Below are 27,421 nucleotides of genomic sequence, written 5' to 3'. Positions count from 1 at the left end.
AGGCTACAAACAAAATACTCACCGCATAATAAAACCATACGGAACGCTACTGCAATGGAATGAATCAAGAATATTTTTCATCGAATCAGAAGGTAAATAACGAAGCACCTCAACACAATAAGCCGATTATTCACGAAAATAATATTTTTAATCAACTCAAACAAAACCTTTCTATTATGTAGGAATACTATAGAAAAGATATTCTACAAATCACCAGAAAACGAGTTTAATTCACACATCAGATTATTAAGAAATAAATAAACCGAGAAGCAAAAAATGCGGCAACCATTAAAATCTTTAATCATCTGTTAGACAATCCTCCATTGATTATCTGACAACAATATTTGGTACTTAAGCACAACAGTGATTACAAACGAAAGGTTATTGATTAACTAAAATTATTCAATATGTATGGCTATATATAACACGTGGTATATCCCCCCTATTTGTATGAATGTATTTATTTGCGTGAGAGTCCAAGTATGCATGGGTGTGACTGATGTGAGGGCCGGGTCATTGGCATTTCGTTGGTACTGTACTTCCGAAGGGTAGTGACCTATCCAGAATGAATGTATTTATTAGCGTGAGTGGTGATGCGTGAAAGGACGTGGCTGTCGAAGAATATCCAGAGGCCAGTCAAACAATTTAGGATAGTTTTAGTGTATGAGTGTAATTTGTAAATACCGTTTGAATGTATTTATTAGTGTGAAAGAAAGGAGGCCGCAAGATCACGATAATCTTCCGACCTCCAATTTAGCTGTAGTGTAGGTTAGTAAATTAGTACGAATGTGAATCGGAAGGCAACAGTCGTTTAGTTGGGGCATAAGAAGACTTAGAAAAGAATGTACACATAAGACAGCTAAGAAGACAAATGTGAGAAGGCTATTACGTGAGGCGCCGGCGAAGACCCTGGTAGTTAACCGGCAAAAAANTCATATATATATAGATAGATAGATATAAAGGATTAGAGGTAAATAAAACAAGGTGAAATCTACCACTTGTGTTTACAATTGTGCAAATAAATCTTTGAATAGTCAATCTCTTCTTTGTTCGTTTTTCTGTAAAGCTGAATTCTGATGTTCCGGTGGGTTGATTGTTTTAAGTTGTACCATTTTTAAGTTTCATATTTGTTTGAGTGATGTTTGTAAGAATAAAAATCCGGAATTGAACAAACTGGAACAGTTAGTGGAGGCAGGGGTTGACGTCCTAAATTTTGACGTAACAAAACATCTGGTTTCTACACCAACTGAGATATCCTTTCAGTACTTAAAAAATAATTAAAGGTGCACAGATATATTCTCAGATAACCAAGCAACTTAAAATGCCTTAAGCTACTTCACCTTCTGCTCCTGGTCTGGGAATCCTTTACATACCTCCAACTCCTGAGAAAATCAGGTAACTTTGATGATGGTGACAGGACACGAAGTAAAGCAGGAGCAGACATCTGAACAGCATCAGGGAAATTCTAATAATAGTAGCCTGTAAAAGTAATAATTACAGGCTAATACATGACATTGGGATGGATCCCAAAAGATATATTTGCGATGAAAAGTGGATTTAGTTCGGTGTAGATTGACTGTATGTCATTTCTTGCTCTGGGCACCTCTTGCTATGCCTAAACAACAAATGATTTTCAAAAAGATCTGTAATGTAGTTGTCGAAGTACAATTTGAATCTTCTGAAAAATAAAAAGAAAGAAAAGAATCAAAATAAACCCGGACACGTTTAATGGACTGCGTAACTAGGCTCATCTGCAGAAGAAACTGTTGCGGGTCTTAATACAACCGTTGTCGAAGAAATACATTTGACGCGAATAAATTTATAAATGAGACCAATTTGAAAGGTGCAGTATGATCAAAAATCTGAAAACTATATCCAGGTTGTCTTGCTGTTGTTACCAATAATGCAGGTTAATTTGAAGTATGCTGCTATGTAGTTACATGTAGAATCTCCAATTACTTGCGATGAAAAGTGAATTTATTTCAACAAACCGGGAAGCAATAGTTTCAATCGTCTGCAGATCATATCTTTCTCTGGATGACTCCTGCGTTGGAAAAGCAACCCCTATTATTTCCGAAAAGGTCACGTATTCAGTTAGCAGTGATATTATTTGAATCTTCTGAAAAAAGTTTGGCGTCAATGGATGAGTAGTTTCTGCAAAGAAGCAGAAGACATCTCGAGAAGTTTAATACAAGACTGCGCGACTACGCTCATCTGCGAAAGAAAATGTTTCGGATCTTAACACAACCGTTGTGGAAAAGAAATTCAGTAAAATAGATTAATAAAATTAAATAACCTCCAGTTCCAGGCTATCTTGCAGTAAGTGATGATCCTGCTGAATACCATACTGCAATACTGCAGGTGAATTTGAAAGGTGCTACTGCCTAGTTATAGATTTATTGTCATTTTGTTATTTGCGATAAAAGTTGGATTTATTTCAATAAAGGAACGGTGTAGATTGACGCAGATCATTTCTTTCTCCGGGCGACTCTTGCTACGCCGAAAAATTGATTTCCAAAAAGATCAATATTGATAGTAAAATAGTGTAGTCGAAGCAGCATTACTATAGATTTATGATCACGCGATAAATTCATAAAACCCAACTCGACATATTCTTGTAGAAAAACATCCGATAACTTTCGGTTAACCGCAAAAACGATCTCATGCAGAATGGCAACGCAAGGCCGTACATTTCATGTAAGACCACGTCAAAAATTAACGAACTGGAAATCCAACTTCTCCAGCGAAAAAGCCCGACCTCGCTCCTTCGAATTCGAACTCTGCGCGACCAAACGTACAAAACCGATGAAGTAAAAGCTCTGGGCTAGGTTTTGTTTTTATAAAGACCCTTGATGGTAGTGGAGAGTGATTTAGTTACTGGCTCGCTGACCTATATTTCGATATACGCACTCTTTCCATGGTAGTTTATCAGTCCAGATCATTTGGGTTTTTATTACTTTTTATAGACGGACATCTTATGGGAAAATCGGAGAATGGAAAGTACATTTCAATCCCCCATCCTAATGGTGGGAGAACTGGAGAGAGTTGAGAATCCCTGATTCCCTGCTTGCTGTCAGTGAGCGACTAGCTGTCTGCATTAATGTTTTTTCCTGCGTTCGTTACCCTGTAGTTAAATTTTCGAAAAATCGCTGTAAGTAAGAGTTGCAACTGCTGCGTGTTTGACTTAATCGGAACCGAATTTGACTCAGCAGGATTGGACATGATATTCCAATAAAATTCTTATTCGAAGCATCGAAACTTTTTTTCTGCAGGGTATTAATTAAATCTTCGTACCAAGGATAGGATATTTTAAACATTTTTTAGACGATAGTCTGTGACGAAATTTTAATGTGGGTATTCACCCTATCGTCATAACTGCAAGCAGGTTTGAAACACAAGTTAGTAAATCAGCCTGGAACCTAGGTTTTATAGTTATTCAGATATCGTGAGATGCGGTCGGGTGTGATGTAGGTTTCAGAAAAACAATTTCTTTATCGTGCCAATGTTTCGATCTTTTATTGAGATCATCTTCAGGGCTCAAAGTGTTTGTCTTCTGTGTAATTGTGCCATCCTTGCGTGTCGTGTTGAGAGTGCCCACTCTCGATGAAGAAGGGCACAATTACACAGAAGACAAACACTTTGAGCCCTGAAGATGATCTCAATAAAAGATCGAAACGTTGGCACGATAAAGAAAATTTTTTTCTGAAACCTACATCACACCCGACCGCATCTCACGATATCTGAATAACTATCGATTAACGGTCACTAATCTCTACACATTTCTACTAGGTTTTATATTTTGGCCAATAATTATCATTAGTCATGATCTTCTCATTTGTGGACCAGGCTTTATTTAAAGAAAAGTTAATATGAAGGGCAATCGAAATTTTGACTGAAGGGCGTCGAGCCGAAACGGCCGGTTAAACAGAGATAAAAGTCGGACCGATTACTTTGATGTATTTTCAGTGCATGCGACGTTTGGTACTGCATTTTATTAAATTCAATTGACTCCGAATACATTTTTTGTGTGTATATATAATTTTTTTGAAAAAATATGCTTCATTGTTAAAAAAAAAGTATACGGGGTAGCAACAGGGTATTAAAAGCATCACTTCGCCGGCAGAGGGGTTGTTGAATAAGGGGTTGAACGGACCTGGGGGGTGCGTCCTTGGCCTTATTATCTAGCGCTTTCCACTCTAGCTGAATTGTTATAGCTTCTGCAAAAAAAAAAGGCCCTCGATGTGATTATTTATTGTTGAAGGACGGAGGTCACACACCCCAAATGATCTTTTTTGAACGTGCTATACATTTCGACAAGCCATATTGCAGTAAGGATGTTGTCGACTAGCTTAATTCTAAATTAATCTATAATTGCTTTGTGGTCATAATTGACCATATTAATTATCCGAATTAATTATTCTTTTTATGTAAGGTTTTTGGTTGGGATGAAAAATTAGTGACATGAGCGGGATTCGAACCCACAACCTTGGGCTCAACATTCCACTGCTCTAACCTCTTGAGTTTCATGGCTTCTTATAGCTAAAGTTGTTAGAGCAGGAGTGTATTGAGCCTAAGGTTGTGGGTTCGAATCCCGCTCATGTCGCTAATTTTTCAACTCAACCAAAAACCTTAGATAAAAAGAATAATTAATTGGATTAATTCTAAATGTGGATCAGGGATGTGGGCCAATCAAAAAGACTTTTATAAATTTGTCAAGTTTTTGGCGTAGATCTTTCACCTCCATCAGGGCAAATTTATGCTATTGAAATAAAAAAATATGAGAACTGGAGTTTTCATAGACTATGTTAAAAGTCCTTAGGTATAAAAACTATATATAATAATTATAATTAATTTATTTATTCATTATATAACAATTATTAACAGAAGCCATTTAGAACTTAATAAAAACCCATTTTTTGCCGGTGAAGGGTTGCTTTTTTTTTAATAAAAACAACAGCAACAATGTTTAAAAATACCTCTTTGTCAACCTGTAAAGGGGGTACAAAGTTACACTTGTAACTCGTTATTATTTTTGGCCAATAAAGGGGTGTTTTTTTAAGTGTTGTTGTTTTTATTAAAAAAGCTTCCCTTTGCTGGCAGAAAAGGGTTGTAAAATTAAATTAGTTAAGTTGAACTTAATGAAAACTATATAAAGATGAGATGATGGTGATGACCTGCTGCTAAACTACGTTGAAAAAAGGTCTTCGGTGAGGTCACAACAATTCTTTTGGTTTTTGCCGAGATATATTGTCATAATTTCTCTTATACAATCCTCCATTGATTATGTAACAACAATATTTGGTCTGTCTTAAAGGATTACAGGCGAATAAAAGAAAATGAAATCTCCCACTTGTCTTTAGAATCGGATTGCGTTAATAAATCTTTGTATAGCCAATCTCTTCATTGTTGTTTTTCTGTAAAGCTTCTTCCTAACGGTGGTTTGATTTTTTAAGTTGTACCATTTTTAAATTTCAAATTTGTCCAAGAGATGGTTTTATTGATACATATTCAGCTAGAATCAGCTTTGTTGGAAGATGGATGAAGTCAAGTCTGTGACCAAAATGCTTAAAATTCTCGTAACTACTGTCCGAAGGATCTTCCATCGATCCCAAGGTAATGGAGGATACTGAGATGATTATTTTATTGTTTTGAATTTACTCTGTAATCGACATTCTACCGATCAAGCGACGACTTCAGCAAGTTGGAAATGTTAGTGTCAGTATAAGGCGACATCTTTCAGAAGCTGGATTACGTGTAAGAAGGCCTGCTATTGGTCCAGACTTCTGACAAGCTCTGTTAAGTTTCACAAGAAGTCACATCAATTGCTCTGAGCAAGATTGGGCTAAAATCTTGTTTTTGGAGGATTCTGACAGTAGAGGTTTGAAAAAAAAAAAAAAACAGGAGAGAGATGTATTCGTGCAACATTTTCACTATGGAGAAGCTATGGAGGTGATGTCATGGTTTGAGCAGGCATTTCTATGGAATGTTGCCCAAACTTTATCTTCATTGAGGGTTGAATTTAGTTAAAAATTAAATTAATAAAAAAAGTTTGTAACTTATTATTTTTGGTTAATAAAGAGGTGTTTTTTAAAAGTTGGTAAAAATGTTCTAAATGGTTTTTGTAAGTAGTTGTTATATTAATATTTTTTATATTATAATTTTTATATATAGTTTTCATTCATACATTTACCCTGAGTAAGCAAATATGCTCTAAGCCGAAAGATTGGCAAACTTTAAAAGTTTCAGTGGACCATCCCGGAAGTTACATCTAGAGCAGTTTTTCTAGTGCATCTAGCCGTCCAGCAGATTTTGTAGAATTAATCCGTTTTTAAGCATTCAACAACCCGTTTATGTGATGATTATATAAACTGTGTTTACCTGATAAACTCAATTTATATTTCATGGTCCTGTAATAGTTTTAATTTCCATTCCACACTGTCTCATTTCCTTCCATTCTTTTTTTTTATTCAATTTTTATAAATCAGTTTTACAAAATATCTGACGATTTTGCCTGCACGCTATCTGTGAAAGTTTATCAATTCAAATCACTTAGGTTTTTATTAATTTTTATCTTATGGGAAAATTGGAGAATGGAAAGTATCTTTCAGCCTCCTCCGCAGACTAGTGGTGCGAGCACTTTAGAGTTGAGAATCCCTAATTCCCTACTTTTTTGCCTGATGGGTCATGTTGCATAAAGTAGTTGATGCTCAATTTTAACATCTGGTAAAAGGTTTTCTAGGTTTTTTAAAGGATAAATTTTCTTTCAGACCACAACAAAGCATACAAATTATGCAAAACTTTGCGCTCTTTGACGTTTCTCCTATACAATATATTTTCTTCCTTGTGAAAACAATTTTAACCACGTTACTCGCTATGAAACTAGTTTATAGTAATTAATAATATGCATTTCAATTTTATTGACAAAACTTTTTTTTTCATAATACATTACTCCACAAAAAATCATTTTGTACAGTGGTTTATTATTTGAGTAAAATTGCTTGAACATATAATTACAAATTATTACAATGCAACATTCCATCTGATTTTATTTATTTTTTAACAATTTTTTTATTCATACAAAATACTTTTTTGAATTAAATCAGATTTATTTGAATGTTTAACCATTATTAAAAATGTCAATTAATTAAGGTTTTTAGTTGAGATGAAAAAAAGTTAATGGCACGAGAGTGATTCGAACCCTCAACCTTCGTAGGGTTGAGATGAGGAGTTGATGTCCGAGTGGATCGAGGTCACGATAGCTCAGGTGGTAGAGCAGCGGCGTATCTAGCCGAAGGTCGTGGGTTCGAATCCCTCTCGTGCCATTAACTTTTTTTCATCTCAACTAAAACCTTAATTAATTGTCATGTATTAATTGGTCAAGCGGACCATGAAAGTAGTGAATTAATTAATAAAAACCAAACTTTTTGGAGAAAAAAAATTGCTTTTCCTCTTAATAAACCAAGGAGTATCTAATCACACTTGTGGAATTTCCATAATAAATTGCATCTGAGATTACTGAGTAAAATGGTATGAAGCCAAACTTGCTTGGATTGAAAAATAAAATAAGATTGATATGACGAATATGATTTATTATTTATATTTAGGCCTATAGTTTCAATTGCGCTTCAATACATTTTTCACAAATTGATTTAACTTTGTTAGTTGATATACTTTACGTTACATTGAAAAAAAAGGAAACAAAAATCGATGGACTGTAGAAATTTCAGAAGATCGTTATGAACTTATGCACCAGAGTCTCCTCGTCAGAGAGGCCATCCCTCCCAGCTTTTGACATTGGTAGGTGGTTCCAAATTTTTTTAATCCACAATTACAGAAATGGTTATCAATGAATTCATAATTTACACTTTGTTCTAATCTCAGCATTGAATTGTCATTCCCAATCGTGAACACGTGATTGGAAAATACATTTTTGTCCCAGAGCCATAAGAGGTGTTTGACCATTTGTATTCTTGTTGTTTCTTATTTATTGTTTTTTTTTTACAAAATCAGACTTGCTTGCAAGAGGGTACCAAATTTAAGCCTGCACTGATCTCGTAGCAAAACTAGCCACTGGTTCATTTTCCTAGAATTGGTAGAATCCACTTTAACTCAGTCCAGCTTGACAGGAAAATGAAAGCATCCATACTATTTTTCTTATTGTTTCGTCTTTCCTGTTATGAGTTTTATGCTTTAATCTGATCTTCAGGCTAACCTCATCACCATTCTTTTTGTTGGCTTGTAATTCTGTATGATTTATTGTAATAACGACCCATTTAGTGTCTTCTGAATTGTTAACACTCAGCCTGGTTAATGCTGCACCAGGGGTTCAAATTGTGCAATTACACTTGTGCTGTGCACTTCTTTTTGTTTATTTGTCTTTTCTGCATGACAAATATATAAAAATGTTAATATCGACCGCTACAACTTGTTAATATCACAAATTTTGACCGTATCCTTTATTATATTGTGTATTATTACGTATAATTATTTGTCTGAATATTTTTTTTTTTTTTATTGGGAGAAAGAAAAGATCAGACAAAGTGATGTAAATCTCAAATCACTCATTACAGTGATTAATTTAATAATTAGAGATTAAATAAGTCTGCTTTTTCATCTTATGCTTGATTTTCTCATAGTTAAACCTTTTTAGCAGTTTTCTATTTTAAGTATAGAAGGAATCAGTTTTGGGACTTCAATTTGAAACTATGTAAAAAAATTAATAACTCACAATTAATAATAATAATAATAATAGGTAAAAATATGGGTATGAAAGAATGGCATAAGCAGAAATAATTTGCTTTACTTCATGATTTATCTTATTTGATTAAATATACAGTGTGAGGATAACTTCTGTCCTTATTTTTTTCTTTTTTTTATTAAGGTGTGTTTTTAACCCCGAGACAAATAAACTTATTTTTATCTAGGTTCATGAACAAAAATGTTTCCAGGATAGTGAAATAAAAATAGGTGCTGAATTCAGCGGTGCAAACTGTTTTTCATTTGGAGTAACCGTTCTCAAGTTATTCCCAAAAAACTATCCAAACGTTGTTTTTTGGAAAATCAAAATCTTCAACTTCTTCATTCAAGAACCAATATATTTATTTATCATTTTAATTGAGAGTAAAGCAATCCATTAAGCTTCATTGCTCTACCAACTTTTCTCAAGGGCTAGTCCTTGTCGAGCAGATCACGGTGCCATCTTTAGTCGTCTGACGGGGTTGTAGGGATGGGTGCATCCGATATGCTTTAATACTCTGCTTGAGGAGTTTGAAGATATCAGGCCACAATAAATGTGATGGGTGCATTATGTTGGACACAGATTGGGCTAGTGCGTAGGGGTGAGGGAAGAGTTTATTGTGGGCCATGGACAATTTGTTGGTGATTAGTTTATCTATGAAAGGTATTTTGAGGTCATTGTGAAGGATGGTATTGGAGCTGTAATAGGGAGTATGTATCAGAGTATGTATGATCATACAATAATTATACTGATTACAGTGGTATAATAAACTAAACTTCAGCAGTAAAATGATAGGGCTTCTTTCCCATTTTTTACCTGTTGCTATAAAACTATCCGATCATTATTATACTGAATGAAACATTATAATGAACTTATTATATTTACCAGAGTGAAGTTATGTATTATTACCTTTTTCCGTATGAAATTAAATAAAACATTGGGGTATTTTTTCTTACCTCTTTTTTTTAAAGATCAATATTTGTTCAATCGACCACATTTTTAAGGATTTTTTTCAATTTTTATCAGTTGAAACCAATAAAGATATAATACCAGGCAAAACCTCTAATCTTAATAATACTTTTTTTCTCACTGTTTTAGATGGCATGAAGATTATTATTTTTTATAGTTTATATTTGAATCTAATACTTTTTTTTAATTCCCTCCTGAGCACTGCAGCTGAGCTGTGCAGCTTATTGTACTTTATCCCTGGCTCCATATTTTGGGGGAGGGCTCGCAACACAAATGTGAACTTGGGCCCCCGTTGTACTGGTGTTCTTCCAACGAAGAAACTCATTTTTCAAGGGGGTTGGGACCAAATTCAGGGTTGCTGAGATCCGATCCTGCCCATTCCATCGATGAGTGCCGTGTCAATTTCTTTCAATTGCGGCCACCGGTCCCCTTAGGCGTCAGAAAAAGTCCAGAGGCGACGGTGGGGATCGAACCCACGACTGCGGGATCTACTAGCCGAGAGTCTGACGCCTTAACCACTCGGCTACTCCGGTCCCCCTCTTGTGGCTTTGCCTTGATCAATGCATTTTTGAAAAATATTTATTAGATAATTTTAAATCTTTCTTTCATGTCACATTGTTCTAAACACGTACAAATATTGAGTAACTTAAACTAAATAACTACTAAGACTTTACATAAAAAGAATAATTAAATGAAATAATTAATATGGTCAATTAGACCAATAAACATAAATAGGTCAATATAATAAGTAAAGAAGTAATCACTTCAGTAACAGCTTGCCGTGGCCATTTTCATAAGTCGCTGAGAAGTAAATCCTGATTACGCGACATTTGAAAAATGGCAAAAAGAGGTAAAATGCAAAAGGTTGTTGGTTGAGATAGGGAGTTTTGGTGTCCGAGTGGATCAAAGTCACTATAGTTCAAGTGGTTAGAGCATCAGTGTATTAAGTGGTCATGGGTTCGAATCCCGCTCATGACACTAACTTTTTCATTTCAACCAAGACCTTACATAAAAAGAATAATTAATTGAAATAATTAATATGGTCACTTATACCACCAAACATAAATGGATTAATAAATAACAACTGTTGTACATTATGTCCAATTGGACACTGCAGACAAGTGGCAAAAAATATACAACATTCATCCATTTGGCATGGTACATATGTGAAAATTTACAATGTTTTAAGTTTTATTTGTACAGAAATTACCATTAATATTAATTATTAATGATATGTTAAAATAGTTGTGTAGAAAAAAAATCTAATACCAGTTTTTATTTATTTGATAATTGATTGACTTGTACCATAGTATGCTGGGTAATCAAAAGGTGGATGAGGTGGCTAAGGCCAGGACATTCCAACCTCTGAACTTAACCTCAGCAATCCAGCCCCCGTGGCGCTTAAGATTAAAAAAACCCATGATTAATAGAAAATGACAGTGTCGGTGTGAGAGCTTTCTCTATTAAGACTTGCATGGTCCTCAGAGGAGCTAATTCATAGGAAAAACGTGTGTGAATTGTTTTATAGTTTTTGAAATATATTTTAAAGTTATCTGAAGAGAGAAATGTGATTAATTTATGTGATATGGATATGTATATTGGTCTGTCTGTATTTGATGTAGTGAGTGTTGAGTTGTAGTTGATTATTCTGCTGATTATGCACATAATAAATTCATTTTTTCACATCCTAAATTTATTTATATAATTTAAACAATGCTTATAAATCCCCGGCTCTGAAGATGATCTCAGTAAAGATCGAAAAGTTGGCACGATAAAGCAAATGTTTTTCTAAATCTACATCACACCAGACAGCATCTCACGATTTCCAAATAATCACTAATGGTCAATAAACACACAATTGAATTAAAGGGTACAATTCCTTGGTTCTATATAGAGAGCAAGTTCTATATAGGAATGCCGATATGAGAATTATGCTTGAGCAGCAAGAATCTGGGGCCCCTCTTCCAATTCTTGGAGGAAACAGGATCGTTTATTGTTTAGTAATGTTTGTTGTGTCGCTAGCATGTGTTGAATGTATTTATGAATGAGTGAATGTATTTATTAGCATGAATGTGTAGTGTTGTTGGAGGATTATCGAGTACTCCACTGCCCTAATTGTGTTAATGGTATGTAAATAAGAAAGAATCTATTTAAGAGTGAGTGAGGGTGTGAATGGATTTAGGAACTGATTGCATTTGGGCGTGAAATGACCAGCTGTAGATAGCTCCCAGAGCTCATCCTCGGCCATTGGGTGGTAAAGACCGAGGTCTGATCCCAGGATGGTTGTTTCTCAAGACCTAGCAATTTATTGTAAATTATAAAAGCTGGAATTGTCGGTATACCGGAAAAAGTGTTATGCTCAACTCTGTGCATGTGGGTACTCGTAGAACATATAGATTGTATGATTTTATTTTTTTTTAAACATTTATGACTATTTTAAAACAAAATCGATTTCTTAAATTAAAGCTTCACTACAAATGAACGGTAACAATATTCAAATAGTTATTTACAGATTTTTTAAAATGACGTGGCAAGGTGCCAGGAAAGGTGTGCAGGCACCGATAAAAGGGAGAGACATGCCAAATGACACCGGTGCAATCACACCTGGGAAGTTGGCAGGTATGAGTAGTTGAATTACAATTTGGTTCTTAAAAACATGTATAATTTAATTAATTTTTTTAAATGTATTTCATTTCAGATGAATCAAAACTTGGCAACCTTAATCAGTTGTTAGCGACAAACATTAGCATGGGAAAGGCCTCGTGCTGTGTTCCTTTAAAGAAACGTTACAGAGAAGGATGGACTCCCAATGGCTACCCTCAAAATGTTATCCCTGAGGTAATAACAATTAATCAATGTTATACATAAAATTATCTACAATATGTTTACTTAATAGATAAAATACGAAAAGGAAGAGGATAACTCCGAAGGGGACGGACACAATGAAGATTCTAAGACTGAATTTTGCGAAAATAATAACAACATAACTAATGTCAATTGTGACACTGCCATGATTCCATTGAAAAGGGGGACGAGGAAACGGAAGGGTCCGCCCTGCGAGGAGAAAGAGATTAAGGACCGAGCCTGCAAGGGAAAAAGGTACCTTGAGTTCATGCGGAATAAAACTGAAAATATTTCTGTTCAATATTTTAACATTAAGTAAGTTAATTAGTGGCGCTTAAAGGCCTATTGGGGAACCTGGCAGAATAATTTTCCTTTACTGTTCATAGGGCTACACCAAAAAAGAAACTTTCAAAGGTCCAGTTGATGAAAAAGAAACTCCGTTCGAAATATTGTTCACAGAAACCGCAGAAAAAAGGTAATTTTAATAGTTAAAATGTTTTATCTTTTAAAGCAAACAGCTTTTCTTTAGTTTTTTTATTATTATTATCAAATGGCATAAAAAATTTCTTAAGTTTACATAAATCGTACTTTACATTTATATTTCTAAAGCACAAAATTGATAATAAAGATCTTAATTTTCCAATAATCAATTTTTTTTCTCTTTTGAGCACTTGAACTATCTACAGTAAAATGTGAAGTGCTATTTCTGGTTGGACAAATTGTATTACAATATAATAATATACCAACCTTATTTCATGAAGAAGCTTATCATTGGAAGCTACCGACAAACCATTTATAATGATGATGATTTTTGGTTAAGAGGTAGTTTATTACGTGCACAGAATTGTTAGATTATGTTAGTTTTAAAAGTTGTATAAGGTTTATATTTTACAATTGACATTCAAGATCAATATTTTATTTTTTGAGAGACAACAGAAGGGCAAAATAATGCGCAATAAATTCTATTATATCAGTTATTTAGTTTTGCATTATTATTCTGTTAAAGTAGATTGTATATTTATTTTATTATTATTATTATTTATTTATTTTTTGAGAGAGAGAGATAGATAGAGAGTGTGGAGAGGAGAGAGAAAGTGAGGGGGAGTGAGAGAGAGAGAGAGGGGATAGTGTGAGAGAGAGAGAGAGAGAGAGAGAGAGAGAGAGAGAGAGAGAGAGAGAGAGAGAGAGAGAGAGAGAGGGAGAGAGAGAGAGAGTGAGGGAGCGAGAGAGAGGGGGCGTAAGAGAGAGTGATGGGGGGAGAGAGGAGAGAAGAGAAGATAAGGGAAGGCGGGAGAAGAGAGAGAGAGGGAGAGAGAGAGAGAGTGAGAGAGAGAGAGAGTGAGAGAGAAAGGAGAGAGTGGGAAAGAGAGAGAGAAAGGAGAGAGTGGGAAAGAGAGGAGAGTGAGAAGAGAATGGGTGAGTGGGAGAAGGAGAGGGAAACAGCGAGTGAGGGGGTGAAGGGGAGAGGGAAAAAGAAAGAGGGAGTGCGAGGAAGGGGAGAGAGAGAGAGAGAGTGTAAGAGAGTGATGGAGAGGGTGGTAAAGGGTGAAAGAGTGGCAGAGTGAGAGAGAGTTGGTGAGGGAGGGGAGAGGGAGATAAAGAGAGAGTGAGAGAGAACATTCATTTCCATTTTTTGTTTAATAATTATTATTTTCACTGTAAAACATAATGAAACATAACATAAACAAATGTCAGTATTTAACTTTCATTTTAGTCAGATATTTATTGCGATCTATTTTAACTTTTTTTTTTTTTAATTGTGTCTAGAATCTTCCAAAGCTTCCAAAGACTCAAAATATGGGCAAGAGGACAACTTGAATCTCCTCGCGGACCTAGTGGAGACTGCTTTGAAGAATGACAAAAAGGTTTAATTGTTCTGAACGATTGAACTCTTTCTATGAAAATGTGTTCATTTTGTTGAAAAAAGAAAGACTTTTTGGGCACCCGGCCGAAAATTTGGTCATGTAGAAAGTTGGAATCGTCGAATTCATTGTAAACCAAAAGACTTATTTTTTTTCCTTTCATTATAAATTGTTATTACACAAAAATAAAAATAAAAATTATTGAGTAAGTCCCTGATCTCTTTAATGTTGTTTTCTGTGAAAATCATTGTTCTTGCTCCAGATTTGTACTACTTGTCCGGAATTGTTCAGTATTAATAGCCCTTATTAATGATTAGAGTTTTCTTAAATAAAGTAAAAATATTTATCCATTGTTTTTTCTATAAAAATGAAATATTTAGATCCAGTATTACAATTTTTCTTTTCTATTTTTTAAATTTGTATAAAAACATATTACGTATATTTTTTTATAAGTAATATGCTTTTATCCCAATGATATAAAATACTGCAGCTCTGGGCATTTTAAATAGCAATAGGATTTTCATATTTTGCACAATGAAAGTCAAACAAATGTGCAACATAAGAAGCAACTTTCCTCACCAAATTAGTACTTGCTTCATGTATTTTTTAATAAGTATAAGTACCTTAGGAAATTGTGTGCTGTGTTAATGTTATTCTTATTTAGAAATAATTTATTGTAGTTATTATAGTGACAAAGTGTCATTGAGATAGCTCAAGCAGTAATGATGTGATTGAAATTTTAATGCCAACATATTGTTTTTGTTGTTTTCTTTCGGTATTCGGTTGTAAAAGAACCAATTTAGCAAGATGGCGATAGCCATTCTTTGAATTTGGTATAAAAAGTCAATTGGGACCTAAAATCCATTATTTAAATTGTGCATACTTATAATACACTTTATAAAAAAGTTGATATTTTTGTAAGCCGTCGTACATATAGATAGATATTTTTATCCATAGCGTGGAATCTACAAAGAATATTTATTATAAAAAATAGATATTTTCTGTAAGTTCCAAAATGTAGAATAAAATGCAATTTATTTTGCTGAAAACACTCGTATCATTTGTTTTAATGCACCTTTATTGCGAATCAACTCAAAATTTGTAATCGAAACATTCCATTCATACATTCAATAATGTAACAATTTATATATCAAACGATGCGTGTTTAAATTAATTGTTTATAATATATATTTAATGTTAAGTAGGTTAATTAAGGAAATTGATCAGAAAATGTAAATATTTTTTAAGGAACAAACTGGCTTTGGTGTTGTTTCCGATATCTATACAATGTTGTCATAAGTGATTAATAGTTATTATTATTTTTATAAATTGTTTTCGTTAATACTGCAAATCAACAAGCTAGGATAAAGTTCCTTATTGTGCTCACGACAAAGCATTTGTACTGTACATAAACATTTTACACGTTTTTATAAAGATATAGTTGCAATTTTAGGAAATGTGTCTTGTCATAGTAACAGTTTGTTTATATGTGGTTATTTAACTAGTCTTTAATTTTTCATTTAAACAGTTTTGTGAATAAATGATTGTTTGTATTTAAAAAAAAAAATTATATCACATAAGTGTGTTAATATACATTTTTACTGTTTTTGTAATTGCAAACAAATATATTTATTTATTTGAAATTAATTTTTATATATTATTATTTTAATCTACCCCATATTTTAATCTCCTTCCAGTTTGTATGTTCCGTGTATGTCAACGTAACAGGGGCAATGAAAACTGCACTCGACCTTCTACTCTTCTACTTCTACCAGAGGGGATAATTCACAGAAACTCGTAAATGCACTGGTAGAACAAGTTAGACAAATACCGGAGGAAAAAGAAATCATGGACAATAAAAGGTGTTTTTGATAACACCTCACAAGAATCTATTGACCTTTTGACTGTCAATGTTAAAAAGCCGAATTGGAGCATGAATCAATGGCAGTAATGCGTCAAGAATGACCCAAAGGGGACTTTCACCACTTTTGTTGAGGTGGTTGATGTCCGAAGTACAGCTAAATAGGCTAGGATAGGGCTTACCGTACTAACTTAGGCTTTACCTTAGGTTATGCTAATGACCTAGTAGTAATAAAGGGCGAAATATGAAATTGTTTCATCTCAAATGCAAAGTGCCCTGAACTTGGTAGTGATAATGAGTGGGTGTCAACTTGAACAAAACTACACTAATACCGTTCACAAAGAGAAGGAAGCTTAACTTTACAGTTTCCTTTAAAAAAAAATAAAACTTTCTCCAGGGAAACAAGAATCTAGGAATAACACTAGAACAAAAGCTTACCTGGAAGAAACACAGAAAATACACAAAGCAAATAAGGCTTTTTTATTAATTTTAATCATCAACTTTATTGAGCTTATGCACAGCGCAGTTGGGATTGTATACTAAATACAATTAGTTATACACAATTTTTTTCAAAATGAAAATTTTGTGTCACAGGCGGGATTCGAACCCATGACTTTTGGCTCAATACGCCGCTGCTCTACCTCTTGAGCTACCGTGACTTCGATCGCCCATGCCACAAACTTCCCATTTCGACTCCCCATTTTATTCCAATTGTAAGCAAATTGCGGCTTCATATAGAACCACTTTTTATTAACGATTGTACTACATTAGCGGGACTGAGTACGGTTCACAGGTGTGATTCTAGATTAATACTAACTTTTTAATTATTTTTACTTATGCGTAATTATATAATTACTCAATTAATTATACACAATTTTTTTTCAAAATGAAAATTTTGTGTCAGGCGGGATTGAACCCACGACTTTCAGCTAAATGCACCGCTGCTCTACCACTTGAGCTACCGTGAATTTGATCACCCATGCCACAAACTTCCCATTTTGACTCCCCATTTTATTCCAATTATAAGCAAATCGCAGCTTCACAAAGAAACACTTTTTATTAGTGATTATACTTCATTAGCAGGACTACGATTCACAGGTGTGATTCTTGATTAATACCAACTTTTTAATTATTTTTATCAGCTTATGCTTAATTATATAATTACTCAATTAATTATACACAATTTTTTTTCTTTGTGTCAGGCGGGATCGAACCACGACTTTCAGCTAAATGCACCGCTGCTCTACCACTTGAGCTACCGTGAATTTGATCACCCATGCCACAAACTTCCCATTTCGACTCCCCATTTTATTCCAATTGTAAGCAAATTGCGGCTTCATATAGAAACACTTTTTATTAATGATTGTACTACATTAGTGGGACTGTGTACGGTTGATAGGAGTGATTCTAGATTAATACTAACTTTTTAATTATTTTTACTTATGCGTAATTATATAATTACTCAATTAATTATATACAATTTTTTTGAAATGGAAAATTTGAGTCACAGGCAGGATTTGAACCCACGACTTTTGGCTAAATGTGCTGCCTATTTTTAGCCTTCCTATTTTTATAATTTGCACTTTTTTTTGTTACAATATATTCTTCTAAACTTCCATGCATTGTTTACTTACTGAACCCTAAAGTTTCTTCGCATTTTCTCTAACTTGGGTCAGTGTTTTTTCACTGTGTTCTCAGCACTGGTCACTTTGGAAAATTATTTAAACAAAGGATGCCAGGCCACATTGAAACAAAAACCACTTCATGATTTTTTTAATAATGCAATTTAATTTTACAGTTGAACTATTTCTGCTTTTTCATTATTTTTATTATTTTCTATTCATACAATTTATGTAATAACTTGTGAAAATGCATATCAACTCAACAATTTTTTTTTCTTTCCTCTTGACAATTCAAATGATTTTTGTGATCTCTTGGGTTTCGAATAATCAAGAGTCGACTATAAAAACTTAAAACAAGTAATAAAGAAAAAAAACAGTAAATACCCAGTGGGCATTTCTCACTTAATCAGATTTACCTATACAGTGGGCCAAAGAATTTGTAATAAAACTTGGGATATAAATTAAAAAATATTGGACCTGTGTTCACATATGAACCTTAGTTTAGTGGCCAAAAATCTTAGAAAATGAGACCAAGACCAGTAAAGAAATTACAAAGCTTGGCATGTCTTAACATTACAGGCTTATGAACTTACCCTACTTCAGCAATGGAAGTGGTACTGGGAATGCCACCATTGCAAAAGTGCAACAGGCACTTATGACAAAAAAAATAAAACCCATCCTAAGAGTACATCATTACAAAATCCTAAAAAATAAATGACGGCAACAAAAATTTCTGTCAAAATGATATTAAAGAAACTTTGAAGGATCCTTCCAATTAAAGACAGCAAGAGATATCTGCAAGAATAAAAATCCTGAAACTAGTAGATGGACGATATTGTGGTGTAGAGATGGATCTAAAATGGATGTCTAAGACCCAAATTTTGACCTAGCAAAAACCACTAAGCCCCACAGCATCAATCTATACTGAAATCCATGCATTGGAACTGTGCGCACAAGAAATACTTCAAAAAGATGAACAGATATAGATGCACATTCATGCACACAGTCATGCAGCTTTGAATACGTTAAACCGTACTTTGATTCAAAGATGGTCCGGGAATGCTTAACATATCTCCATGAAAATGAAAACAGGTAATATGGGTGACATGACTCAAGGTAATTGAAGGAAATAAGGCTGGCAAACTAGGAATGGCAGAAGGTCTCATACCCATTGAACCTGGAATACAAATTTGGACACCCTAATGTGTGCTAAAAGTGGAACTGAACAAATGGATGGAGAAAGAAATTACCGCACACTATATGAAATAACCTTGTGCGAAACAAAGCTGTTTCCCGTCATCTCAACTAGAAAATCCAAAAGTTCTAAGCTACCTAAAAAGCTAAGGGCTGATGCTGAATCACATAGGCTCATGTTCCAATGTTCTACCCCTTCATGACATTATTCGCAGGTTTTACCCATTTTTTGACATGGTAACCAAATGGACATTGGCCAGTATAAAGGTCATTTGGCTTAATTCTTCTCTACTGATTGTGAGAGGTAGTTCGTTTTCTTGGTCAGTGAGGAACTTTTTGAATGTTTTGCACCTTGTGATTCATCCAGTGTGTGTTCATTTCTTTCTCCATTTATTTATTCAGTTCCACTTTTAGCATTCTTTGGGGTGTGACAATTTGTGGTTAAAGGGTGATAGGGCTGCTCCTGTTTTTTATAGTTTGCCTTCTCTTTGCTTATTTTTTAGTATTAGTAGAGCCTGAAGTGGCTGTACTGTTCTGAGCTAATACTTCGAAGTCACCAATTTGCAGTTTTGGCTCAAAGGGTGTGAGGGCTGCTCCTGCTTTTCCTAGTTATTTGCCTCCAATCTCCTCTTGTCCTTGCACCGTCAAAGTTACCTGATTTGGTACTCGCAGGTGCTGGAGATACGTTAGGCATTTCCAGAACAGCTTTAATGAGTGGGCCAATGCAGAATACTTTCTAGTCTAGTTGTGATGATTACAAGAGAAATATGGAATATCTAAAAAAAAGTCAAAAATAAATGCAAATGCAAGAAACAAGGGTAGTGTTAATATTTAAAAAGTTTTTATAGCAGGAAATTTGAAATGGTTAAATGTTAAAAACTCACTATTAAGGACACTTTGAAAATATCAGATAAATATTTGCTATCTCGAAGAGAAATTGATATTGCAATAGAAAGAAAACCGAAAAACTAAACTCAAAAAATTCATTTTTGTTAAATTTATTAGTAAGTATTGCTATCTTATATTTGTAAATGAATATTAAAAACATCTTTAAATTAAGGATCTTTACAATAAGTTTATATAACAATTATTTCCAAAGCACGTACAGTCTATAAATTTCAATGACAAAAAGTCGAAACTTACCAAATCTTTAAATTCATTTACAGCTTCGAGTAGATGGTTTCTTTACGATCTTTAGGTATCAACATAACTTTTGAAAAATAAAATTTCTTTTTAACTGCAAATATTTTTTCTTCGACATATTTAAACTTGTCCTCAATCGTTTCACCTTCTCTTTGGAGACAGACAGGTTTTTCTTCGTATAAGGACAAAAATAGCACACAAAAAATGCAAATAAACTCCTCTCTGTATCATATTTAGGTGGTTCAGCTGAACTTGTAAATTATTACTATTAATTAATAATTAAATCATTAGTTAGCCAGCATAGAAAGCACAGTTCATTAACGTAAATAAATAAACATTTTTTCCAATTTTTCGACTATGGTAATTATTTGTTTTCTTTTATTTTTTTCACATTTGTATTATGTACAAGTATGTATAGGCTACAAATAAATAAATTTAAAAAAATATATATATATTCTTTTATTTATTTTACAACTACATGCAAAATGCAACAAGCAAAAATTATATTATTTACAAAGTTATGTATATAATATATACATTTACATATACAATATTGTATGCACATATACATGTCTGGCATGATCGATTTGAACGGCCAGCTTCCAGTGAAATTGGCTGTAATTGGATTTTATGGTGTGAAGTCAACAGCAATTATCAATAATGAAGTCAATAGTTTTTTTATAGTAATACTATTGGATTTTTTTTTAAATTTTAGGATATACAATTTAAAAAAGAATTATTTTAAAAAAATGTCAAGAGCCACAATTTTTTGTTTGAACATATCAGACAATCCACTTTTGTTTCTAACATATAACTTTCCTGCGATTAAAGCTTTCAACTTACAACTTCACGAAGTAATTACTTGCTTACGTTAAGAACAATATTTTTATAAATTTTGAAATTATCACAATTATTTCGTCTAATTAAATAATACATTTTTAGAAATCGCTTTGTAACGGTTATTTGCCATTTATTTTACTTCTGACCCTCTGCAAGTGTTGCGAAAAGCTGATTAGCAATGGAATGAATAGCAGATGCACAGGGAGAATTTATCTGCATAACAAAAATTGTAAAACCTGAACGTGTTCGTCATATTTAAGTAAGTTTAGTCTGTGAATTTATTCTTTTTTTAACATTAAAAAATTTAAATTTTTCCTGTTATTTTTTATTTTTAGCGTTGATTTCTTAAAGAGAAAAGTTGATTTATGTGTTTACAACCCTCGTTGGAAAGGGTAAAAAAAAGTTCGATCTTGCTTTGGTGTTGCAGTGGTTTAAATTAGCTTTCGAAGTCCCCGACGTTCTCGGTAGAATGGGCAAAAGCGAAAAGACAAATGCATAGTCCTCGCCTCAACACGGGAAAGCGTATTAGGCAACGAACATAGTTAACATAGATTGGCCAACGTTTTCTAACTCGTATTGAACCTTGTCCCTCGTTACCTAAAGGGCACAACACAGAGCCAGGACAAAGGTCAAAGGTAAATCCCTCTTTCACACAACCCGCGTCATCATGATCATGGAACTTATTTTTTTACCCAAAGTATCCGTTAAGCCAAAGGCTTGAAATTAGGATTCAGGTTTGTATAAATCAAAAAATTCAGTTTAGATAAATGTTATTCTCTGAAGATTCATTGAAGCCTCTAATCGAAAAAAGTACACAAATTAAGCCAAAGTAATCGATAGCGAATTTCGGGAATAACGATTTACTTCGTGGTCCGATTGACCAAATAACTTCTTTCAATTAATTAATGTAAGGTATTGGTTGAAGTGAAAAAGTTAGTGTCACGAGCGGGATTCGAACCCACGACCTTCGGCTAAAAACGCCGCTGCTCTACAACTTGAGCTATCGTGGCTCGGATCCACTCGGATACCAATGTACCACCTTTTTACTATAAGGTTATAAAATGCTTTCTAAAAACAAAATTGTAAAGTTCATAACCGTATTTATCAAGAAAATCGAATTCACGTGATGGCTGGAGATATATTGCGTTTATGATTACTTAAAATTATGTCGGATCAATGAAGAAATCAAAATTTCATTATTGAAAGGTCTATCACACCCACTATTTAAGATGGAGAGAAGTCGGGTCTGATAGATTATGAGAGTTGGTTTCCTTGCCGTGCTTATAATCCTGAAACATCTCAAAATGGCGGGTAGCCAAAACAGTGAGGCTAGGAAGACCAAAACAGAAAGGATAGGCATAACACCAAGGATAGGCAGACAAAAACAACTAAGATAAGCAGACCAAAACAGAAATGAAAGACAGACAAAAATAGTAACAATAAGAAGACCAAAGTGGCAACGATACGCAAAAAATAGCAGGACAGGGAGACCAAAACAGAAAGGATAGGCATAACACCAAGGATATGTAGACAAAAACAACAAGGATAAGCAGACAAAAACAGAAATGAAAGACAGACAAAAATAGTAACAATAAGAAGACCAAAGTGGCAACGATAGGCAAAAAATAGCAGGACAGGGAGACTAAAACAGAAAAATTAGGCAGAAAAAATGCAAGGATAGGCAGACAAAAATGGGGTAAGAAGGCTTTAATAGCAGGGGTAGCCTTAACTCACACACACCCACACACACAAAAAAACATGGATGTGTATACAAAAACAGCAAGGATAGGCATACTAAACGGCAAGTGTTATCAGACTAAAATATAAAGGATAGGCAAGCCAAAACCACAAAAGTACGCGCTTAATAACAGCAAGGATAGAAGTACCAAAACATCAGGAGGTAGGCATTCAAAAACATGAAGGATGGGCAGACTAAACACCAAAGAACAAACAACAAGGATAAGCAGACTAAAAAATAACATTTGGCAAGCTAAAACAACAGAAAAGGCAGACAAAACTGCAAGGATAGGAAAGCACAGACTGCGGGGCAATCAGCCTTTAACAGCAGGGAAGTTGTAGAAGAAAACAGCAAGGATAAGCAGACTACAATATCAAGGAACACCAAAAACACAAGGGTTATCAGATTCAAATAAGCACAACATAAATAGTTTATACGAAAATTAAGTACATTTCTACAATGAAGACGGACGGAGAGAAGATGAATCCCCTCCCCCCACCAAATGATCTGTGCCAATCAGAGAGATAGATACAATATACATGTATCCTATACTGACTCAACACTGAAGATGGCGAAATGCCGGAATGCGCCTGACAGACCGCCCAGCGAGGATAGGCAGGATCAAAATGACCGGCAACGACCAAATTTAAGGTTTATCACTCCGTAGACCAGAAGAATCTCATGATGTAAAGCATCGTGTTAGTAATATCAGCAAAAAGGAAGCTCGACGGAGGAACTTATTATATATTTTTTTCAGTAAATTGAACTTTTACCCCAGTCGTTTTGAACCTCAACTGTTTTTGAAATAAAAAGCTAAAGAATTTGAGAAGATAACATAATAAAACTACCTAAAACGAGGTGTGGTAATAAATTGAAATAAAAAATAAAAAACCGATTTATTATTGATCATATTCTGAAAATACTTAAATTAACAACAAAAACATTAAAACAAAAACAATGTTGTGATCATTTTGGTTCAAATATTTTTTATATATATTTTTCTATGAAATAATAAATAAGGGGTAAAAAGTAGTTTCTGCAACTGAAAGATTAATTAGGGCCAGCTGAGCCTCACATGCACATAAGAATCCGTTTGAAAGTCATTTCTCATAGGTTCCATGGGAATCGGTCAGAACAAAACCAGCGGATTTCCCAGTGAATTTTCAAAGGCCACGATCCCCGTCCCTCTAATTTAAGACAGCCTTTTTCAATAACCAACGGCTCACATTGATTTTCGACCTCGGTTGTAGCTCGGTTTAAAAATGGTCAATGGAGTACGATTTGGAAAAGACTGAGAAGGAACGGAAAAAAGGAGGCGGCAGAATCGGCCGGTTGTTGTAGAAATTCGTGATCAAACCGTCCACGATGGACAATAAAGTTAAAGTTGAAGTACAAATGACAAGTGCCAAGAAAGGTAATCCGGTTTTTCTTTTGTTGTAAAAATCTCCAAAATAGACTAAGCTGAGGACCCCATACAGTGCGGAACTTAAAACAGCCGTGTAAACATGCTTAAAAAAATGAATCAATTTTGTTTTTTTAAGAAAAAAATAATTTGTTGTGAAATACTCACTATGATGACATGTACATTTTCCTTTGGGCTTTTTGGGATTCTCAGGAACAGCAAGGGCACCATGCATGTGAACGCCACCTCCTCACTGACATCGGTATTTTCCACGACAAAAAAATACATAATTGCGACACTTAACGACAAAATCTAAAAAAAAGGTTTAAAGGTAGAATGTGTGTAACTCTCGGATCCACGAACGACTTACAGCCTGCAACACCCTCAGTATGTAGTGGTACAAGTCCCAGAGAAAGAATCTAAACGAAGAGTCCTCATTGTTGGGACAGGACTTGAAACATTTACAGCCTGAGCTCTTCCAATTAATTTTTAACTTTTTAGGCATTTTTAAAACCTGTTTAGCCATTTAAAACTTTCGAAAAACAAACGGATTTTTTTGATAAATCAACTTTTTACAATTGGAAATTATATCATGTGTTGAGGGTTGGATAAAAACACGTGACAAAATAATTTCGTCCTTAATCATGGGGAACAGCAATGGATTGCTTCATTCTCGTGTCGATTTTGACGAAAGTAGATCGTCACTATTGTTCAATTTTTGAAGTGGGTGCTTAACAAAATCGCGTTCCGGTTAAGAACTAAAGAACTGAACGAGTTTCGATACAACTAACAATGTAAGAATCTGTATGTAAGAAAACAAAAGAAAATTTAAGAAAACAATGTAAGTTATCAGAAGAAGAATCAATGTAGAATAAATATAATAAAAAAAAGGTAAGAATCTATTTGATTTATTCTTCAGCTTTTCTTCAAGGTGAAGGTCATATCGACGATCAACAAAACTGCGAGAATTACACTGAACAGCGCCGTGCAGATGGAAGCATCTCTGTAATAAGACTTATATCGGGATCCGATCGCGTCCAGAAGGATCAGGACGGCTCCGATAATGTATTCAACGGCGCACACGATCAAAATGAACAGGTTCTGTTGGGGCAGAAAAAATAACGTTACAAAGATGAGGCGTAAATCGGAGGTAATTAATTCTCACGATTGGTTTTGTCAGTTCGCCCATTTTGTGTATGACCGGATCGATCCTGAACATTAGAAGCATTATCGGTCCAGTTACGCCGGTTGCAGTTAGAAAAGAAACAAGGTGCGTGCTTCCTCCTCTTTTGCCACCCCACCAAGCCGAAGAGACTGCGTGCAACCCGAAAATCATACCTGCCATTAACTAGAAAAAAATACAACCCTTAAAGAATAATTTCGAAGCCGTTTTATTTTAAATATAATAAATAATTACCATTTCTGCCATTAGTAAGAATATATTTTGTTGCTTGCCGGTTGGTTTATCAAGCGGTGCGCTTTCCTTTACTGGAGACGACATGTTGTTGTTAGCTACTTCTAACAAATATTGTAATATCAATTAGTTTTTAATAATAATAATTCATATGTATACTAAGTAAAGTCGTGGTGGCTGTGACCTGGTTAACACATTTTAATAGTTATTTTTTTATTTGGTTTTTCAAAAGAACTAAAGAACTATTTGACTACATGCCGCATCATCAAATACTTCCAAGAAGAACACATTTACTGTGTGGTTTTTGTCTACTCTGGAGGGCTAATTTTTTATGGTCTTTGCACATTAGCCAGAGATGTTGATTGATGATTCACGAACAGAGCATTTTTTTTGGGGGGGGGGAGAGAAATTCCACAGTCGACGGTGGGAATCGAACTTACGACCGAAGTGTATGACCTGAGACTGACGCTCTAACCACTCGGCTTAGAGGTCACCTTCGATTTCAATTGAACGCGTTAAAACGTCATCATTCAGTTAGGAAACGGGGAGTAAAATCTAAAGAGTGACCAATTTTTTTATTTTTGGCTTTGTGCAACCGCACAGCAGCCATGCCGATCAGTTTAACTCATTAACTTTTAATTTTTTGTTTTGATTATAATAGTTTAGTGTGTATAATCTTTCATCGGCCTTATCAATCTCTGTAAACGTTTTCTTGTGATTAATCACTGGCCTACAGGTAGTTGGTTATTGGCCGCGATGTGGTATCTATTTATAAGGGTCACCTATTATCATCCTTTTCGACTTTTACGAGTGGTAAGACATCTGTTATAGTTCTTAAGATGAAACTTAGTTTCTTATCTACAAGTAGACCCACAAAATTGACATAAGTACAGTTTGGGTGTATCCATCATAACTGAGGGAGGATATTGACTATCTCGCTAGATATCTATCTACTGTTTGGTTTCATAATCTCCGTTTTATGTCGAATTATACGAGTGGTATGTCCAAATCTTTTGTGTAATATTTTGTCGCGGACTGGTCATAACACGTCACACTTCTTAAGGCCCTGCTTTGGATGTTTCTTATCTACGAGCAGATATCAAATTTGAGATGCACAGGTATTCGGCGTATCACTTCCAAGTAGATTAGCCATTTTTAAGTGAAATGAAATATTTATCGCGGATTTTGCCTTCGATAAGAATTTTACACGATTGGTGTCGGTAATTTTTGTTGAATGACTTTAGTATTTTATGCCCAGGTCAGTATTTCAACGAGTATTATCCGAGGTTTTTCTCGTACTAATTTAGAAATATATCTCATCTATATTTATTGGTCACATTCCTCTTTAATATAAATTTCAATAAGTTGTACTCATTTCTTCAATTTCTGCACCAATTTTCTGAGTTTGCAGTGCTTAGATGCCTTGCTCAGTATTCGTCAAATAGTGCATGTTAACTAACATAGCCGGCTAGTCAACTGAATATTTACTTTATAACAATTGTGGAATTGAAGTTTAAAAAGGATCTCAATATAGTACCATTTGGTACTTTCTTGAGAAAAATAAGCATTTACCTTTTTTTCTGTCTCTGTTGCTTTGGCCACCTTTTTTCATTTTAACAGATTTTGAAATTTCTCTTTCAACGAAAATTTAAAATAATAAAAGAAGGTTAGAAAAATCAAAAATGACTAAAATTTTAGGTGTTATTAAAACATCACAACTAAAAGGTCTTTGACAAAAATTTTAATGAATTTAACTTAGAAAATTCCAGATGATTTCACTTCACATGGGAGTTTA

The 27,421-nt window shown here is 34.2% G+C and overlaps 3 protein-coding genes across 7 annotated transcripts in view; 1 reads left to right on the top strand and 2 right to left on the bottom strand.

Moving 5' to 3' along the window:
- LOC106673111 overlaps window positions 1-15,422 on the top strand; it is a 42,078-nt gene extending 26,656 nt beyond the window's left edge. Inside the window, exons 2-6 of one of the 3 annotated variants that reach the window (XM_014405091.2) lie at window positions 12,219-12,325; window positions 12,405-12,544; window positions 12,603-12,865; window positions 12,937-13,025; window positions 14,318-15,422. In XM_014405091.2, the coding sequence (XP_014260577.1) occupies window positions 12,229-12,325; window positions 12,405-12,544; window positions 12,603-12,865; window positions 12,937-13,025; window positions 14,318-14,421 (693 nt within the window). In that variant the 5' untranslated portion in view covers window positions 12,219-12,228 and the 3' untranslated portion in view covers window positions 14,422-15,422. Of the gene's footprint in view, window positions 1-12,208; window positions 12,326-12,404; window positions 12,545-12,602; window positions 12,866-12,936; window positions 13,026-14,317 lie in introns of all 3 variants that reach the window. The other 2 variants (XM_014405090.2, XM_014405092.2) reach the window with 2 other exon arrangements.
- An 8,367-nt stretch (window positions 15,423-23,789) lies between these two features.
- LOC106673114 lies at window positions 23,790-24,819 on the bottom strand. Its single transcript, XM_014405094.2, has 3 exons — window positions 24,583-24,819; window positions 24,381-24,524; window positions 23,790-24,318 (listed from the first exon to the last, which is right to left on the bottom strand). Exons 1-3 carry the CDS (start codon window positions 24,736-24,738, stop codon window positions 24,067-24,069), a joined length of 552 nt encoding a protein of 183 aa, XP_014260580.1. The 5' UTR covers window positions 24,739-24,819; the 3' UTR covers window positions 23,790-24,066.
- A 269-nt stretch (window positions 24,820-25,088) lies between these two features.
- Window positions 25,089-27,407, bottom strand: LOC106673115. Of its 3 annotated transcripts, none has more exons than XM_014405096.2 (4): window positions 27,199-27,407; window positions 25,630-25,700; window positions 25,378-25,560; window positions 25,089-25,313 (listed from the first exon to the last, which is right to left on the bottom strand). In XM_014405096.2, exons 1-4 carry the CDS (start codon window positions 27,236-27,238, stop codon window positions 25,128-25,130), a joined length of 480 nt encoding a protein of 159 aa, XP_014260582.1. In that variant the 5' UTR covers window positions 27,239-27,407; the 3' UTR covers window positions 25,089-25,127. The 3 variants fall into 3 exon arrangements, with proteins under 3 accessions (XP_014260582.1, XP_014260581.1, XP_014260583.1); XM_014405095.2 differs by having other exon boundaries at window positions 25,630-25,730; window positions 27,199-27,404; XM_014405097.2 differs by having other exon boundaries at window positions 25,630-25,732; window positions 27,202-27,404.
- Between the last annotated feature and the right edge of the window lie 14 nt (window positions 27,408-27,421).

This window comes from Cimex lectularius, unplaced genomic scaffold (genome assembly GCF_000648675.2).
Source record: "Cimex lectularius strain Harlan isolate CLEC.00 unplaced genomic scaffold, Clec_2.1 scaffold205, whole genome shotgun sequence".
Taxonomy (NCBI): Eukaryota; Metazoa; Arthropoda; class Insecta; order Hemiptera; family Cimicidae; genus Cimex; species Cimex lectularius.
This window is presented reverse-complemented; position numbering and strand designations above follow the sequence as displayed.

What these genes read in the sequence shown, in the direction of transcription:
- LOC106673114 (XM_014405094.2), bottom strand. Translation starts at nt 24,738, where the DNA reads ATGGCTAAACAGGTTTTAAAAATGCCTAAAAAGTTAAAAATTAATTGG. An exon ending in TACTGAGGGTGTTGCAGGCT is followed by an intron (nt 24,525 to 24,582) that starts GTAAGTCGTTCG and finishes CCTTTTTTTTAG; the next exon opens with ATTTTGTCGTTAAGTGTCGC. An exon ending in AAAATGTACATGTCATCATA is followed by an intron (nt 24,319 to 24,380) that starts GTGAGTATTTCA and finishes CATTTTTTTAAG; the next exon opens with CATGTTTACACGGCTGTTTT.
- LOC106673115 (XM_014405095.2), bottom strand. Translation starts at nt 27,238, where the DNA reads ATGAAAAAAGGTGGCCAAAGCAACAGAGACAGAAAAAAAG. An exon ending in CAACAGAGACAGAAAAAAAG is followed by an intron (nt 25,731 to 27,198) that starts GTAAATGCTTAT and finishes AATATTTGTTAG; the next exon opens with AAGTAGCTAACAACAACATG. An exon ending in GCGAACTGACAAAACCAATC is followed by an intron (nt 25,314 to 25,377) that starts GTGAGAATTAAT and finishes CTGCCCCAACAG; the next exon opens with AACCTGTTCATTTTGATCGT.